Source organism: Anas platyrhynchos, chromosome 16 (assembly GCF_047663525.1).
Source record: "Anas platyrhynchos isolate ZD024472 breed Pekin duck chromosome 16, IASCAAS_PekinDuck_T2T, whole genome shotgun sequence".
In the NCBI taxonomy this organism is placed as follows: domain Eukaryota; kingdom Metazoa; phylum Chordata; class Aves; order Anseriformes; family Anatidae; genus Anas; species Anas platyrhynchos.
Window position 1 is genome coordinate 3650710 of NC_092602.1, and position 13390 is coordinate 3664099.

At 48.2% G+C, this 13390-nt stretch overlaps 1 protein-coding gene across 7 annotated transcripts in view; it reads right to left on the reverse strand.

Annotated features, from left to right (window-relative positions):
* CCDC92 (coiled-coil domain containing 92) overlaps nucleotides 1-13390 on the reverse strand; it is a 66810-nt gene that overhangs the window by 11670 nt on the left and 41750 nt on the right. For 2 of the 7 annotated variants that reach the window (XM_027469778.3, XM_027469777.3), the window contains exon 1: nucleotides 6351-6496. Coding sequence is in view for 2 of the 7 variants with exons in the window: in XM_013096462.5 (XP_012951916.1) it covers nucleotides 7405-7423 (19 nt within the window). In the remaining 5 variants the exon portion in view is untranslated. Of the gene's footprint in view, nucleotides 1-6346; nucleotides 6507-7404; nucleotides 7557-8931; nucleotides 9984-13390 lie in introns of those variants that run through there. The other 5 variants (XM_013096462.5, XM_072024418.1, XM_013096463.5 and 2 more) reach the window with 5 other exon arrangements.

Here is a 13390-nt window from a genome sequence, read left to right on the forward strand (position 1 = left end):
CCACGTTCACTAGTTAGCAGTTCTTGAAGTTCGCCCTGCCTTTCAGACTACACACTAGGCCATTGCAGCCACCTTCAGCAGCTCAGCTTGTAGCAACAATTCCGGACACTATTCCTGTGATTCTGTGCCAATGTCTATCAGCTCTTATCACATCTAGCTGTGGTCCCAGGATGCTGTTCTCACACTCTTTTGGTTTATGTCTTTAAAGCCAGACAAAATTAGTTCTTTCCTGGAAACAGCTGAAGGCAAAGATGAAATGTGCCACCCCCCTCCCAGAGGAAGGATGACCGTTTTCTCAGCACCCCTTCTATTTCTAACACTTTTTGATGTTGTTTCACTGGGTAGTTTTTCCACCCCATTTCCTCTTCATTTTGTGATCAGGGATTCTGCAGACTCTTTACATGGAATCTCTGAATATCCCTGAGGAAGTAGAGTTTTAATATTTTAGTAAAAAGAATAAAATTTTGTTACTGTAACAGCAGTGGGTATGGCAGCAGGAAGAATAATTAAGAGGACACATCTCTGGTAGCAACGCTTTCATTCCTCCAGATGCCTTAACCTAACAGGCTGGTGGTGCAGGAACCACCGACTGCTTACACGCTGCCCTGTGTGAAGCCACGAGGACTGACAGGGACAACAAACACAGTTCCCGTCCTTGAGACCGCACCACCCTGGGGCCGTCACAGTGGAAGCAGACTAAAAATAAGCCAACGGTAAGACCACTGGTATGCCAGAGACTGGAAGAGAATCACATTGAAGTGAAGCGGTCCTGCAGCGGCATTTTAGACCTGCATATTTTCCGACTGTTACCAAGGTATCCCAACACTATGGCAACCGATGCTATGGCTGTCAAGAAGAAAGGGCTTACTCTGGCAGAAAACACTGGAAATGACTAAAGTTGGGCGTTAGGGAAATGGGGAAGGCATCACCTAAGTAGCACCAATTACTTCAAAAACAATACTCTTCTTTAACGATGATTTTTTTTTTAAGTTATATTAAAACCCCTCATGAGTAAAGGGGTAATTTAGCAGAACTGGCAGGCTCTCATCAGTAGCTCCTGATGAGTGGATTTTCTATTTTATTCACCCCTCCACTCATCCCGGGGAGGAAGGAGTTTGTCACTTTAATACAGCCTCCATCAAAGCTTTCATAAATTGCACCCCAATCACAACTGGTCGGTTATAATATTGGAAAGAAACATACTGCTCTTTCTACTAAAGCCAGTTGCTTTTGCAAGAAGGGCAATGAAAAGGAAGTTAGTCTCCAATTCCCCCCAACACTAACATAATATCAGTGTTACACATAAGAATGACTCTGATCCTATTACTTTCAGTCATTAAGTTCTCCGGCTTCAGTTAAAGCTAAATCAGGCCTTCACCTTGCATAGCACCTGTGGGAGGTGTAGAAGGGTATGTTAAGTACAACTCCAAACTTACGCTTAGAAATTATACCGTGATGGAAAAGTCAGTTTTTTCCCCTATGAACACAACTTTGTGCTATCTTTTGAGTTCACTCTCTATGACCAGTAAACGATGTGTGAATCACAGAAAGAAGTCACAGAAGATGTATGTGTGTCATTTTAAAACGTCCCAGTTCTAAAGGCTTAATGAAATGCCAACCAAAGCAATTATTATGGCTGGTTTCACATAAGTGACTTCTTTTTTTCTCCTCCCACTTAGTAGAAAAATAACCTGCCACGATGCAGATACGCAATTGTGCATGGCTATCCAGACTAGCCATGACTTTGCCTCACACCTTCCACTCGGATATACCGAGCAAGTTCACTGCCACGTTTGTGAAATGCTCCAAATCCACCTTCCCCTGGACTGCCTAGTGCTGCAGGCCGGGGAAGTGGTCCCACTGACACAGAGCCACCTTCCCACTGACTGGTTTTCACTGAGGGATTCACACTGCAGCCACCTGAAGGGCAGGGGAAAACGGGTGAGCGGAGCAGGCGAGTGGGATGGGCACAAGTGCGTCCTGAGGCAGCAGTGCCAGCTCCTAGCACTGCCCTGAACTCAAGCTCCCACTGCGAGGACAGCAGAGGGCATGATTTTCAGAGTTCACCCAAGATGAAAAGCATCAAGAGAACTGGCTGGACCCCGCTGCAGAGCACAGCTACTTGAACTGCTCTGCAGAATAAAACAACATTTTTCCAGGCAAGTTTAACAGGCTGAGGAGTATGTTTGTTCTCTAAAGCATTCTGTGACAGTTGTTTCCTAAGGCATCGATTTGATTGTTTGAGAACAATCAAACAGATGAAAATTACTCTCCATTTTGCTGAAGTAAAGGTTTTGAGAGCTGCTGCTGACAGGAACCTAGTGGCAGTGATTACCTATGTCTAAGTTCTCCCCATAAAAAAGTACAAGATTTTTTATTAAATAATATGATGCTGAGACCTAGGTACCTTGTACTCTTACCTACATAACTCAGGTACCTGGAAGACAGCAAAGCTAACAGAGCTTGAATCAAGTTTTCATGAGGAACGGAAAGCAAACAAGCACATATACTTGTGTTACAAAGGAAACCTGCCACTAATGACATCATTCAGGCTTTTTCCACACAGACACCCCCTACGTGTGACACCTCTGTCCCACAGTGGTGTGATCAATGACACCTTGTGTGCCCTCCCTCTGGGCACCGCCTCGAATTACCAGGAGCTACCTTCCCTGGTGAACCTTCAGCCTTTCTACAGGCAGGCACTTGTGGGAAAGGAATTTGCAGGTGGCTTCGCGCTGTTTCACATGTCCCTGAATTAGAGAGAATGAGGAAACGAGCGGTAGAAACAAAAACTCGAGCAAGGTTGAGATAAAAGTAAATTGGCTACAGTGTTAAAGATGAGCTTTGGGCATTGGCCACTTGCTGGCTGGCTCAAGGCGCGTGTCTGAGGGTCTCTAACCAACTGTATGACAGATTCGGGCGTGAGGACAGCGCGTGGGGCTATGGGGAAAGTAAATGTACTAGTGAAAAAGGGCAATAAACGTCTCCTGTTCAAGAGCTATCAGGAGTCTGTGTCTTGCATCCCTTCAGCACTGTTCTATTTGGGTGGAAGTCATGAAAAGTTCCAGTTTTCAGTCAATCAATACTTTTAAATAACTTTTATCTTGAATCCTGGCTCTCACACACATAATTAAGACTGACAAACAGCGAGATATTTTAATGGTATTTTCAAGTAACACCCCAAGTTTTCCTAGGAGTGAAATGAGAATAAACGTGCTCCTCAACAGCAGGAAGGAAAGGGATCCAAATAAAAGGCTTTTTTTTTTTTTTTAATAAAAAAGACTATTTTAAAACCAGCTTACAGATATTCCAATGCACTCAGAATACATTATTTTCAGAAAAGATTTGCCACATCTCTAACTTCTCGTAGCATGTAAATGTACTGCTCCCATTTATAATACCATGCTCCTTCATATCATCAAGGGAAACAAGCTGGTGCAGCATCCCCAGACAACGTTACTGATCCCATGGAGATACTGACCAACACCCATTATCAGACTGCTGGACAGCTTCACTTAGAAGAAAACAGTTTTGCTATCATTTAAAAATGAACAACAACAGATCAGGCACACGCTCACTAAAGATACTACAACCAGATATATGAAGGATACCGGCTCTCAGAGAAGTGCAGGAATTGGAGACAAGGTGCAGCAGGCAGCACCTGAACACCAACACCCAAACCCGGCTCTCCAAAATACAGCACTCATCATCTTCAGTTGCTCTTTCAGGTGGTGTGTTAGACATACGCACACGAAAGGAGCTGGGAGTGTTCTGGCATGCTGCGGATGCAAAGGGAAGCCAGGCTCTGATGACAGCCTCCTGCTTGAACAAAGGGCAAGCGCCGCGCTCGGGCTCCACCCTGGCGCTCAGCACCACGTCTCCAAGGGACAGGACCAGCGCTGCCACAGCCCGGCCTGCCCACGCTGCTGGCAGCTGCACAGCACCAGCTGACTGCAGCATGCTTCCACTGCCGACAGTGTGGAAGCAGAAATAAGGCACACAAACCTGTGCTTTTCTACATCTCACAGCCACTCCAAGCACACACACGTTTTATTGTATGCTGCAGAAAACTGACATGAACAAAGCTGCAGACAGCCAGACCACAGATGGTTCATGCAACCGCCTTTTCTCAACACCAACACCCTTAGGTCTTTCTTTTCTCAGCCTGTGACTTTGTTTTTCAAACAACCAGCAGCAGGAAAACAAGGAAGATCTATGCACTTGTCTACTCCGACTACCCCTATTTCCCCTAAAGCACAACAGTAAGCTACCCGACACAGGGATTTCTTCAGTAAGTTGCTGCCTGTTAAAAACCCACTGCTGTTAGTTACTAACAGACGCATTTACACAGATACACAAATACATAGTGTCACTTGTTACTTGTCACCAAAAAGATCTCAAGCATTATGAACTATTTCAGAAAGATGTTTACAATTTGCTATGTTTTTTTTTTTTTTTACTACAAAAAATGAGGTGAAACGTGAACTTGAGCAAAAAATGGATTACATAACAGCATTCTGTTTACACAAGTAAGCGTTGCAATACATTGTGAATCTTGAGAATATAAGCTTGAGGATTTTGCAATTTTAAAACACAATTTCTTAACCCATGGCAAAGCAATAACACACTTAGAAATCAGTGCGTAATGGTATTAAAGGCAAACTAGTTTGTAAACAGTAAAGTAGAGGGGCTACAGTTGTACTAATGTTCCAAAAATATTTTACCGTACATTATGCTTCACATTCTGCAATAATAGGACCAGGGAGTTTTTCTTCTCCCTGCTGCTGTTAAAGGACCCACTAATGTGGCAGATGTGAACAAACAAATATATTGCCCTTAATGCCTACAGCCCCTTGAATTAGGGCATATGGAAGAAGAGCTTGATTTTTGTAATTAGAATGATAAAGAATATACATTTTAAATACATTTAAAAATAATTTAGAAACCTTAGAAGTATGCAATTATACCTGGAATCTTAAGTAAAGGAAAGAGCTTTATGGAATGAAATAAGATTGCTATTTCTGAGTTTACAGCAACCACTGGACTTAAAACTGCATTGAGCATTTGGACTGGTCACGAGGCCTTTGTCTTTTCTAAGGCGATAGGGGCGGAAACTTTACAGATACACAAAGCAGAAGTATGGCAATAGGATGAAAACAAACAGTTATGCATCAGTTCAGCCAATTTTCTAATATTTCTACATATTATATAATCAATATTTTCTGCTTAAGCAGATGATACTTTCCTCTGTTACAGCCCTTTTTCACTAAAAATCACTGCTGGAACATCAGCACAACATTCACATAATTACAAGTCTTTTATTATCTGCTTAAAAAACGCTAGCTTTAAATAAATCAAAAAGTGATGCTCAATTCAAGAGCACAAATGTCTGTTTTTGTTTAAGAGCATAAATGTCCAGCTTCCCGCAGAGGTTCAGTCACAATAAAGCACTACAGAATTACATTAGCTAACGAGCAAGTTATACAGAAAAAATGCACTGTATTTAGTCTGTTTATTTATTTATTACGTCAAGGAGCATAGTTTATATTGCCAAAGCCTCAATAAAGCCTTTTAAGCCTGAGCATCTTACCACCGAGGCAAAGCCAACAAGTACCCTGTGTGCCTCCTGTGCACCTGCAATGCAGATCAAAACGGCCAATTCCACCCTCCAAGGCCGCCTCGGCGTCTGGGCTTTCATTTACCTCCACGGGCTCGGCTCTGCCCAGTTTTGCTGCCAAGCTCCCACCCTGCTGCTGTCACCCCCGGAGGCAGCGCCCCTCCTTCCTTCCTCCCGTGTCCCACCCCAGGGCTCGGCTGGCAGAGCCTCCCCGCAGCTGGCAGCTCTCCATGTCCGATGTCGCGCCGCATTTCTTTGCTGCCAGGGAGGAACCCGCTCGCCTCAGCCCAGGGTCGCTCCCCACCCACCTGCTCCTGCCTTACCGGCACAAGGGCAGCGCTAAGGCCGCCAAGCAAAACCCGGGGCGGGGGGCGGCAGCGCCGAGCTGCGTTTTCCAGACAGGGAGAGAAAAACGGGGGCGGCTCCCCGGGGCCGGGGGCACCCAGACCGAGGTCCCCGGCCAGCAAGGAGCCGGCAGCCGCCCTCCTCCTCCTCCTCCCCTCAGGAACACGAAGCGGGGCCGCCCAGCCCCCGGCCAACCCCCCCCCCGCTCCTCTCCTCACCTCACCTCACCTCACCGCCGCCGCCCCGGGGCCGCCTCACAAAGGCCGGGGGGATCCCCTCAGCCCCTCACGACAGCGGGGGGGGGAACGACGACAACGCGGAGCCGTTGGGGCCGCATCCCCTCAGCCGCAGCCCCGCCACCCCCCACCTCGGGCCGCCCCTCACCTGCCTTCGGCCCCTCGGCGGCCGGCAGCGCTCAGCCCTCAGCCGCGGCTCATGGCGCCCGCCGGAGCCCCGCGGGGCCGGCGCTCACCGGCGGCGGCGGTGGCGGAGGGGGGGGGGCGGGGGGGACACGGACGGGGCCGGGGGCGGCGGCGGCGCAGGCGCAGGTGCGGTTGCGGCAGCCCGGCCCGGCGCTATGGCAACGGGGGGGGGGGGGGCAGCGGCCGTTACCGCGTTCCCGCCCACGGAATGGGGGGGGGGGGGACGGGACCTGGCCGCGCGCTGAGGAGCGGGAAGCGCGCGCGGGGGGCGCGGGAAGCGCGCGGCGGCTGCAGGGGGCTCGCGCGCGTGGCTGCAGCGCGGAGCGCGTGCACGGCGCGTGTGCAGCCTGCGGGCGGGAATGGGGGCCGTGCGTGTTGCAGCAGCCGAATTTGGGGGATTTTTGTGCCAATTTTTTTTTTTTTTTTTTTTGCTCCCGGCCGCACGTGTGTGCGCTTTGCTGCAGGATATCTGAAATAGGCACAGCTGCATCAGGACCCTCGCATGGGTGTGCTGCTGGGGGTGGCTCTGCGCTCCGTGCGCACCTCTGCACGTGCACCGTGTTTGTGCGCTGCTTTCTGCACCGACGCATGCACGTGAGCTGCACTCACACCAGCTGGGCACATCCTGGATGCGCAGCCCTGGATGTCTGTGCATCTGTGCTGGCTGCACGAAGCCACGTGAGATGAGGCCGAGTAACACAATCACATTTCTGTCTGCTCATACGAGTTCACGTGAGCATCAAGACGCCCAAAATCCCCCCCACACCCAACAAACGCACTGAGGTTGGGGCAGTCGGGGACTTGGCCATCACTAGGACATTGGCCCTGTGAATGCATGGGGAGAGCTGAAGCTTTGCCTTGCACGCAGATTGTGGCTTTTCTGTGTTTGTAATGGAAATAAAATACTTTGTTATGGGGGACTTCAGAATGAAGACACAGAAACTTGATGATGTTCTAAGGAAAAAGAAGCATGCCCAACACAGGTTGGGTATATTTCAATATACGCATTTCAAAACTTACCCCAAACCAAACTGAGCATGAAGCAGCAAGCTGATGGGTCTATGACTCCTTAGCATGATTCAGTTGCACATAAGCCAATGGAGGATGATCTACGTGTGCTTTGCAGTGTATGGCTCCTGGAGCTGGGGTAAATGCAGCACGTCGTCTAGAGGGAAATATTTTCCAGAAGGCTTATTAGTTCTTAGTTAGCAAAGCTAAAACCAAAAATAAAGGATAAGTTTTAAATGGATAAGCGTTAAGTGGGAATCTAGGAGTGAAACGACGAGCAGAGAGGAGGCTGTGCAGGGATGCGCAGGAACCGGCCGGCAAGGTCAGCCAGAGCCGAACAAGCCCTCTCCCACTCGTGGATTTCCTTCCATTTTATCTCAGATCCATCCAGCTTTTTATATAAAACAGGCTGTAACAGGGTGGACTCTTAATTTAAGATCCCGTTAGGTGATGAAGGAATGGTCTGAGGAGCTGATTCACTTAGGACTCGCGCCAGGAGAGAAATGCATTTGGCTGTTTGACTCATCCTGGCAGGGAAGACGGGAGGATGTTAAATTCAATATGGGTCCTTAATAACCTAACACAGATGAAGGAACCCCCCAGCCGTGTTGCTGGACAGAAACTGCTTTTTATGAACTGCCCTTGGGAGTGTGACGTTCAGCCAAGAGAAAGAGATGCCTGCAACCCAACAGTGTGCTGGAAACAAAAGGACAAAAGCACAGACATTTAGAAATGAACTAGAAATAGTGCTTAACAGTGCCATTTTTTCAGCTTGCCCCCTGGTTTCTCTGAAGTTTTCATTCTGTGAGGTTTCAGCCTGCAAATGTCACCCCAGTTGGTGGCTCTGCTTCAGCAGCTGCATCAGCTGCCAGGTGAGTGGCATGCTGAGCTGCCCCACTTTTCGTGTTCGAAACGGAAATATCTTGGTTGTGCAGGGTGCTGCCAGCTTGGTAATTAACGTGCCATGAATATCTGCAGAGCTCTTATAAAAAAAGGGTGCTGAGTAGTACAGCTAACTGTGCTCAGTGGCTCCTCCTTGCAGAAGGGGAGGAAGTTCAGGCCCTGACCACAACTCTTGGCCAAGGGTTTTGTCCCCAAAATGCAAATCAACAGGTCAGCAAAGGGTAAATCCAGGCCCTTAAGACAGGAGTGCCCTCCAGTAAACTCTCCATCAGGGATCACAAGGAGCTGTGACTTGCTGTGCAGCAGTCCTCCAGGCCCTACCTGTGCTGCCTGTGGCCATGCCTCTTGTGTAATTGTCAGTGCTTCCCAATTAGAGCTGCCTCTGAAAAACGCAGGCACTCTTTTGAAGATGGGCTCTAAGCAACCACCCCAGGGTCAGATGAGGAAACTGAGATAAATCCCAGATCTGACTCCCATGATTTGACCGGATCAGGAAGAAAATCCAGCAAGCAGCCACCCGATCTGTAGACCTCCGAGTCCTGGCTGTCGGTTCAAAGACCTCTGTCCCTTTATGGCTTATTCAACCACACAGTCAGGCTCTGCAGAGCGGGGAACTCCTTGCAGCAGTGGATTTACCTGGATCTGACGGGATGCAAGCATCTGCAGACTGCCAGTACCCTGCTGCTAAGCACAGGTCGGCCAGTTTGCTTGGGAGTAGCTGGAGAACCGCGCTGATCCCACACCACGCAGCCCTGCGTGCCCTCTTCAGGCTGGCTGTGCTGTGCTGGAAGCATCTCTGAAGTTTATATATAGAAATAAACCAAGCGGCTGCAAAGCCTGAGCAGGCAGTGTAATGCCCATGCAGGCAGAAGGCTCCCAGCAGTGCCGGCAGCAGCAGGAGCTCTTCTCTGTGCCATGCTGCCTGGGGACAGAGAGAGGGACTGGGTAAGGATGAGTGGAAATCAGTTTGTACTTGGTTGAGGGGCCACGTACACTTTAAAAGGTCCAAGCTAATTAATTAATGGGAGACGAGTGTCAGGGAGAGGTGGGGGCAAGGCTGATGCTGTCCTGTACCTGTCTCAGATGATCTGCCTCTTACCCCGTGCTTTCTGTAGTCTTGGGTTTGCTCTCCAGGCCTTCCTAGGAGCAGGGATAGAGATTTTCCAGGACCTTAGAGGCAGTGTATCTTCCCCCTATTGCTGTCTATTTGTTTTTTAAGGTGCCCCTCTACTTTCTGTCACTTGCTTTTTAAAGAGCACAGATTTCAAGGAGAGGAGACAGCAGCAGGCTGCAGGGCTGGAAGCAGAAGGGGTTTGTCACCTCTCCTGGGATGCTGCCTGTGGATGTTGTTTCACTTTGCCATGCATCTGTGACACCAGCACACACTGCTGGCCGCGTTTTGCTTCTGGTGATGCAGATCTAAATCCAGACTCCTCCATTCCCTAAAGCCAAAGGCGTTACCGTTAACTAGATCAGTGTGGCTGAGACGAGAAGCTGGGATTAGCTTCACATTCACCCCGGTGGAAAGAAGACAGTGCCGGAGCAGCTGCCACCCCCTGCATGCAGGCAGCCTGCAGGTTGCATGAGTCCTCTCCTCTTGGCAGCAGGGTGATGCTGGGAGCGGGACGAGGGAAGAAAATTGTGCAGAGCCTCTTCCAGAGCTTGCGGCAGAGCGAGGAACAACAGCTGGGATGAAATTCAAGCAAAATGTTAAAATCTGACGGGTGATGTGATCCCTCCCGAATCCAAAGGGAAGACTCCAAAAATCAGAACCAAATGTACATAAGTGCATGTATGAGACACGTCTATACTAGTCCTCATTTAGTACCTCTGCCATCAGACATCCTATTCGGATGGCATCAGTGAAAATACCCCAGTTGTGGCAGGCCAGCATTACTCCTGCAGCCCTGTGCTGGAGTGTTGCCTTCGGTTCCTCTGCTGCATCTTACCAACAGCCTCTAAGATAATTAGCAGTCATCAGATGAGATCTGATTTTTAACAAAATGAAGATTAAGAGAAGGGGGAGAAGACTTACTGAATGGCAGGAAAAGTTGGTGTCAGGGAGTGACAACAGTTCCTTTTATTGTCCTCTGGAAAACAGTGCCATGACCAAGGATTTATTTACAGCAGTTGAAAGAAATAAGGGAGGTGCTGCCATCTCCTTAAGGCAGAGACTGGTTTTAGTTATTGTTGTTTCACCTTTGTTTCCACAACACTTAGGCCAGTGGGGTTCCTGGTGCGAGACAAAGCCCCCTGCTGCAAAACAAATAGCATCTGATGACAGGGGCTGAAACAGGGGCTCAGACATCTACTGAGGAACAGAACTGGAGAAAGCAGGTCAGGATCCAGGAGGTGCCTGATCCAGGGTTGGAGGATGGGAGCAGGCTGCCGAGAGCCAAGCACAGAGGGAGGCACAACAAGAGATCCTTTTTGCAACATTGCTGCAGCGTGGGTCGCTGTTGGTGAAACAGTGCTGAGCACAGCGTGGTCATCAGCCGGCTCCCAGAGGCAGCATGCTGGCTATCGCTGCCTTAAGCAGTCCTTTGCTCTACAGTGGGATGCTCAGGAGCATCCCTGTTTGTTTTTAGTACAAGAGCATCATCTCTAAATAGATCTGCCTGGCCTTGCTACACGCAGGCAGCTCCCTGCAGCAGCGGGCGGCCAGAAGGGCTTCGCATCCTTGATATCTATCATACATTCACCAGAAAGCTAATTTAGTGCAAGCTGCCCTTATCTCATCCATTAAATGTGCAAGTGAATTGACCAGCTCCCTGATTGGAAAACATTGCTCTAATTGCTGCCTGGGAGAAGGCAGCAGATCCTTGCTGGATCAGCCCCTTATCTGCACTTTACCAAGCACACACTTAGAAAATCCGTTATTTTTCAGCGATAATTCATGGGGTGGATGTTGGCCAGAATTCTGTGATGGTACAAATCCTAACAATCTCAAGAGCAGTCCCCACCTTTCAATTATACAGGCCTTTCCCAGGGACCCGGGGAGCAAGGGTTCCCATTTCAATTAGAAATGGTGTGATTAGGGCCCAGAACAGCTTTCAAAAAGCTCTTCAACTACGCAGCTGAGCTTAGACAATCCATCCCCAAATGACAAAGGACAAATTGTGAATAGTTTGGAAGTAACAGAAGACCAAACTTCTTCTTTTTTTTTTTTTTTTTCCTGGGGCAAAAGATGAACTGTGCCATCTGCATTTTTGTTTCTAAGGCTTTTCCAAAAACAACTAAATAAATAAAATAAAATCTATTCTAAGTGCACAAGCAATCACTGACAGATTTATGTGTGTGTGCCCAGGCTCTGCCTACTGGGTTCTATCACAGATCATCACGATAAAGGCCAGTGACCTCTATGTTCAGGGAGCAAAATACAGACAGAGAACCTTCTCCGTTTTGTCCAACCCGCTAGATGTGCTGTAGCTATTACCATGCATTAACTCTCGTCACATACATTTACACACAGACCATGATTGCTTCCTTTCAGGTCAGTGATAAAGCGGCTTTGGAGAAGCAGATTTGCAGTGGGAGATGTACCCTTGGGCCAAAGAATCGTTAAATCATCGGCATCAAGAAACCTACTGCAATGCGACTTGACAGCTGCACGGTGCTAGGCCGGGGCTGTGTTTACTCTAGACTTTTTGCCCTGGCTCACGCTGAGTTTTTTTTTCTTTTCTCTGAGTAATTTCCCATCATTGCTACCACATGGGTTCATTTCCATGGCAGAAGAAGAGACGAGTCACTGAAGCTGTCGATAGCTGAATCGGTACCATCCTCTCCGCAGGTCCCGGGGTCAGCAGGCTGATGCCTCCCCCAGCGAGGCAGGCAGGCAGGTGGACAGCTCCAGATCCTGGCTGTACCTGAGAACAAAGCCAAGCACAGCAAAAAGTGCTAGCCCAAACAACTGCAGGGGGTCTAGAAACTCCTCCAGCAACCAAACTCTGTGCTTTATAATCCTGCTGATTGCTTTGTGTCCCACTGAATCACCCACTGGCTCCATGCAGTCCCACAGCCAGCCCAAGGTCAGGCTTGTCTTGCACACAACCAGCCTGCTGCTGACACAGCTCCCCCTTGCCTCGTCCTAATAAGCAATGGCCACCTTGAAGAGCTTTAAGCTTTGTTGGACAAAGAGTGGGAGGAATACAGCATTCATTTTTGCAGATGGGAGATTCAAGGCATGGAAATATTAAATAACCTGCCAGAGCACACTGGGAAGCTGAGCTACATTGCCTGAGGGCTTGCCTCACATTTTGAGAGAGATGATCTCTATTCCCATGAACGAAACAGGCTTACTGTTAGCTAGGGAAGTACAGATGCCTATAATCTGGTTTGCAAAGAAAATGGGTTTAAATGATCAGGAAACAGCACAAAGATCTGAGCTTGCTTTGGGAACCTAAACCAGCCAAGAGGTGCAGCATCCTGCTTCCATACAACTCCCGTCTGTGGTCTTTAGGTGAGGAAAAATGAAGGGATTTTGTTTCATCTATCCTGATGGTGAATGGTAATGACCTGCAAATTGGTGTCATGTGCAGTTTTTGTTTGTTTGTTTGTTTGTTTTCCAGGCAGTAACACAATTAGGCCTGTTCCATGGTTATAGTTTTGTTCCTTGCATTCAGGAGGGTTTTGTGCTTGCTGCTGGGCAGCACTGCGTGTCTGGGAGTTGTAAAGATGTCTGTGGTTTTACTGCTACACTTTTACAAACCCCAGGTTTGTATTTTTATTATGATTGCTGCTGTGAAGACATTTAAAAAATATTGTGTTTCTCTTCGCTGATGTTCCTCTTGATGTTTCAGGGAGTTGGGAGGTACTAGCAAAACATGCCAGGTGAGCCAGGAGAAACTCCTTCACCCCAACCCCTACCTTCACTAAACTGGGGAGGCACAGGATGTTTTCCTTCATTAACATCCTGTTAATAATTATTTATATTAACACATTTCAGCAATTAACATAAATTATCATTATTAAACCACAATACATTTATTATCTTAGCATAAATTAACATAAATTAACATGCTAGTGTGAAGCTGTATCAGAACAGAGCACCGTATGGGATGTTGTTAGCAGCCCAAGATAATGCCGTTTTCCCCCA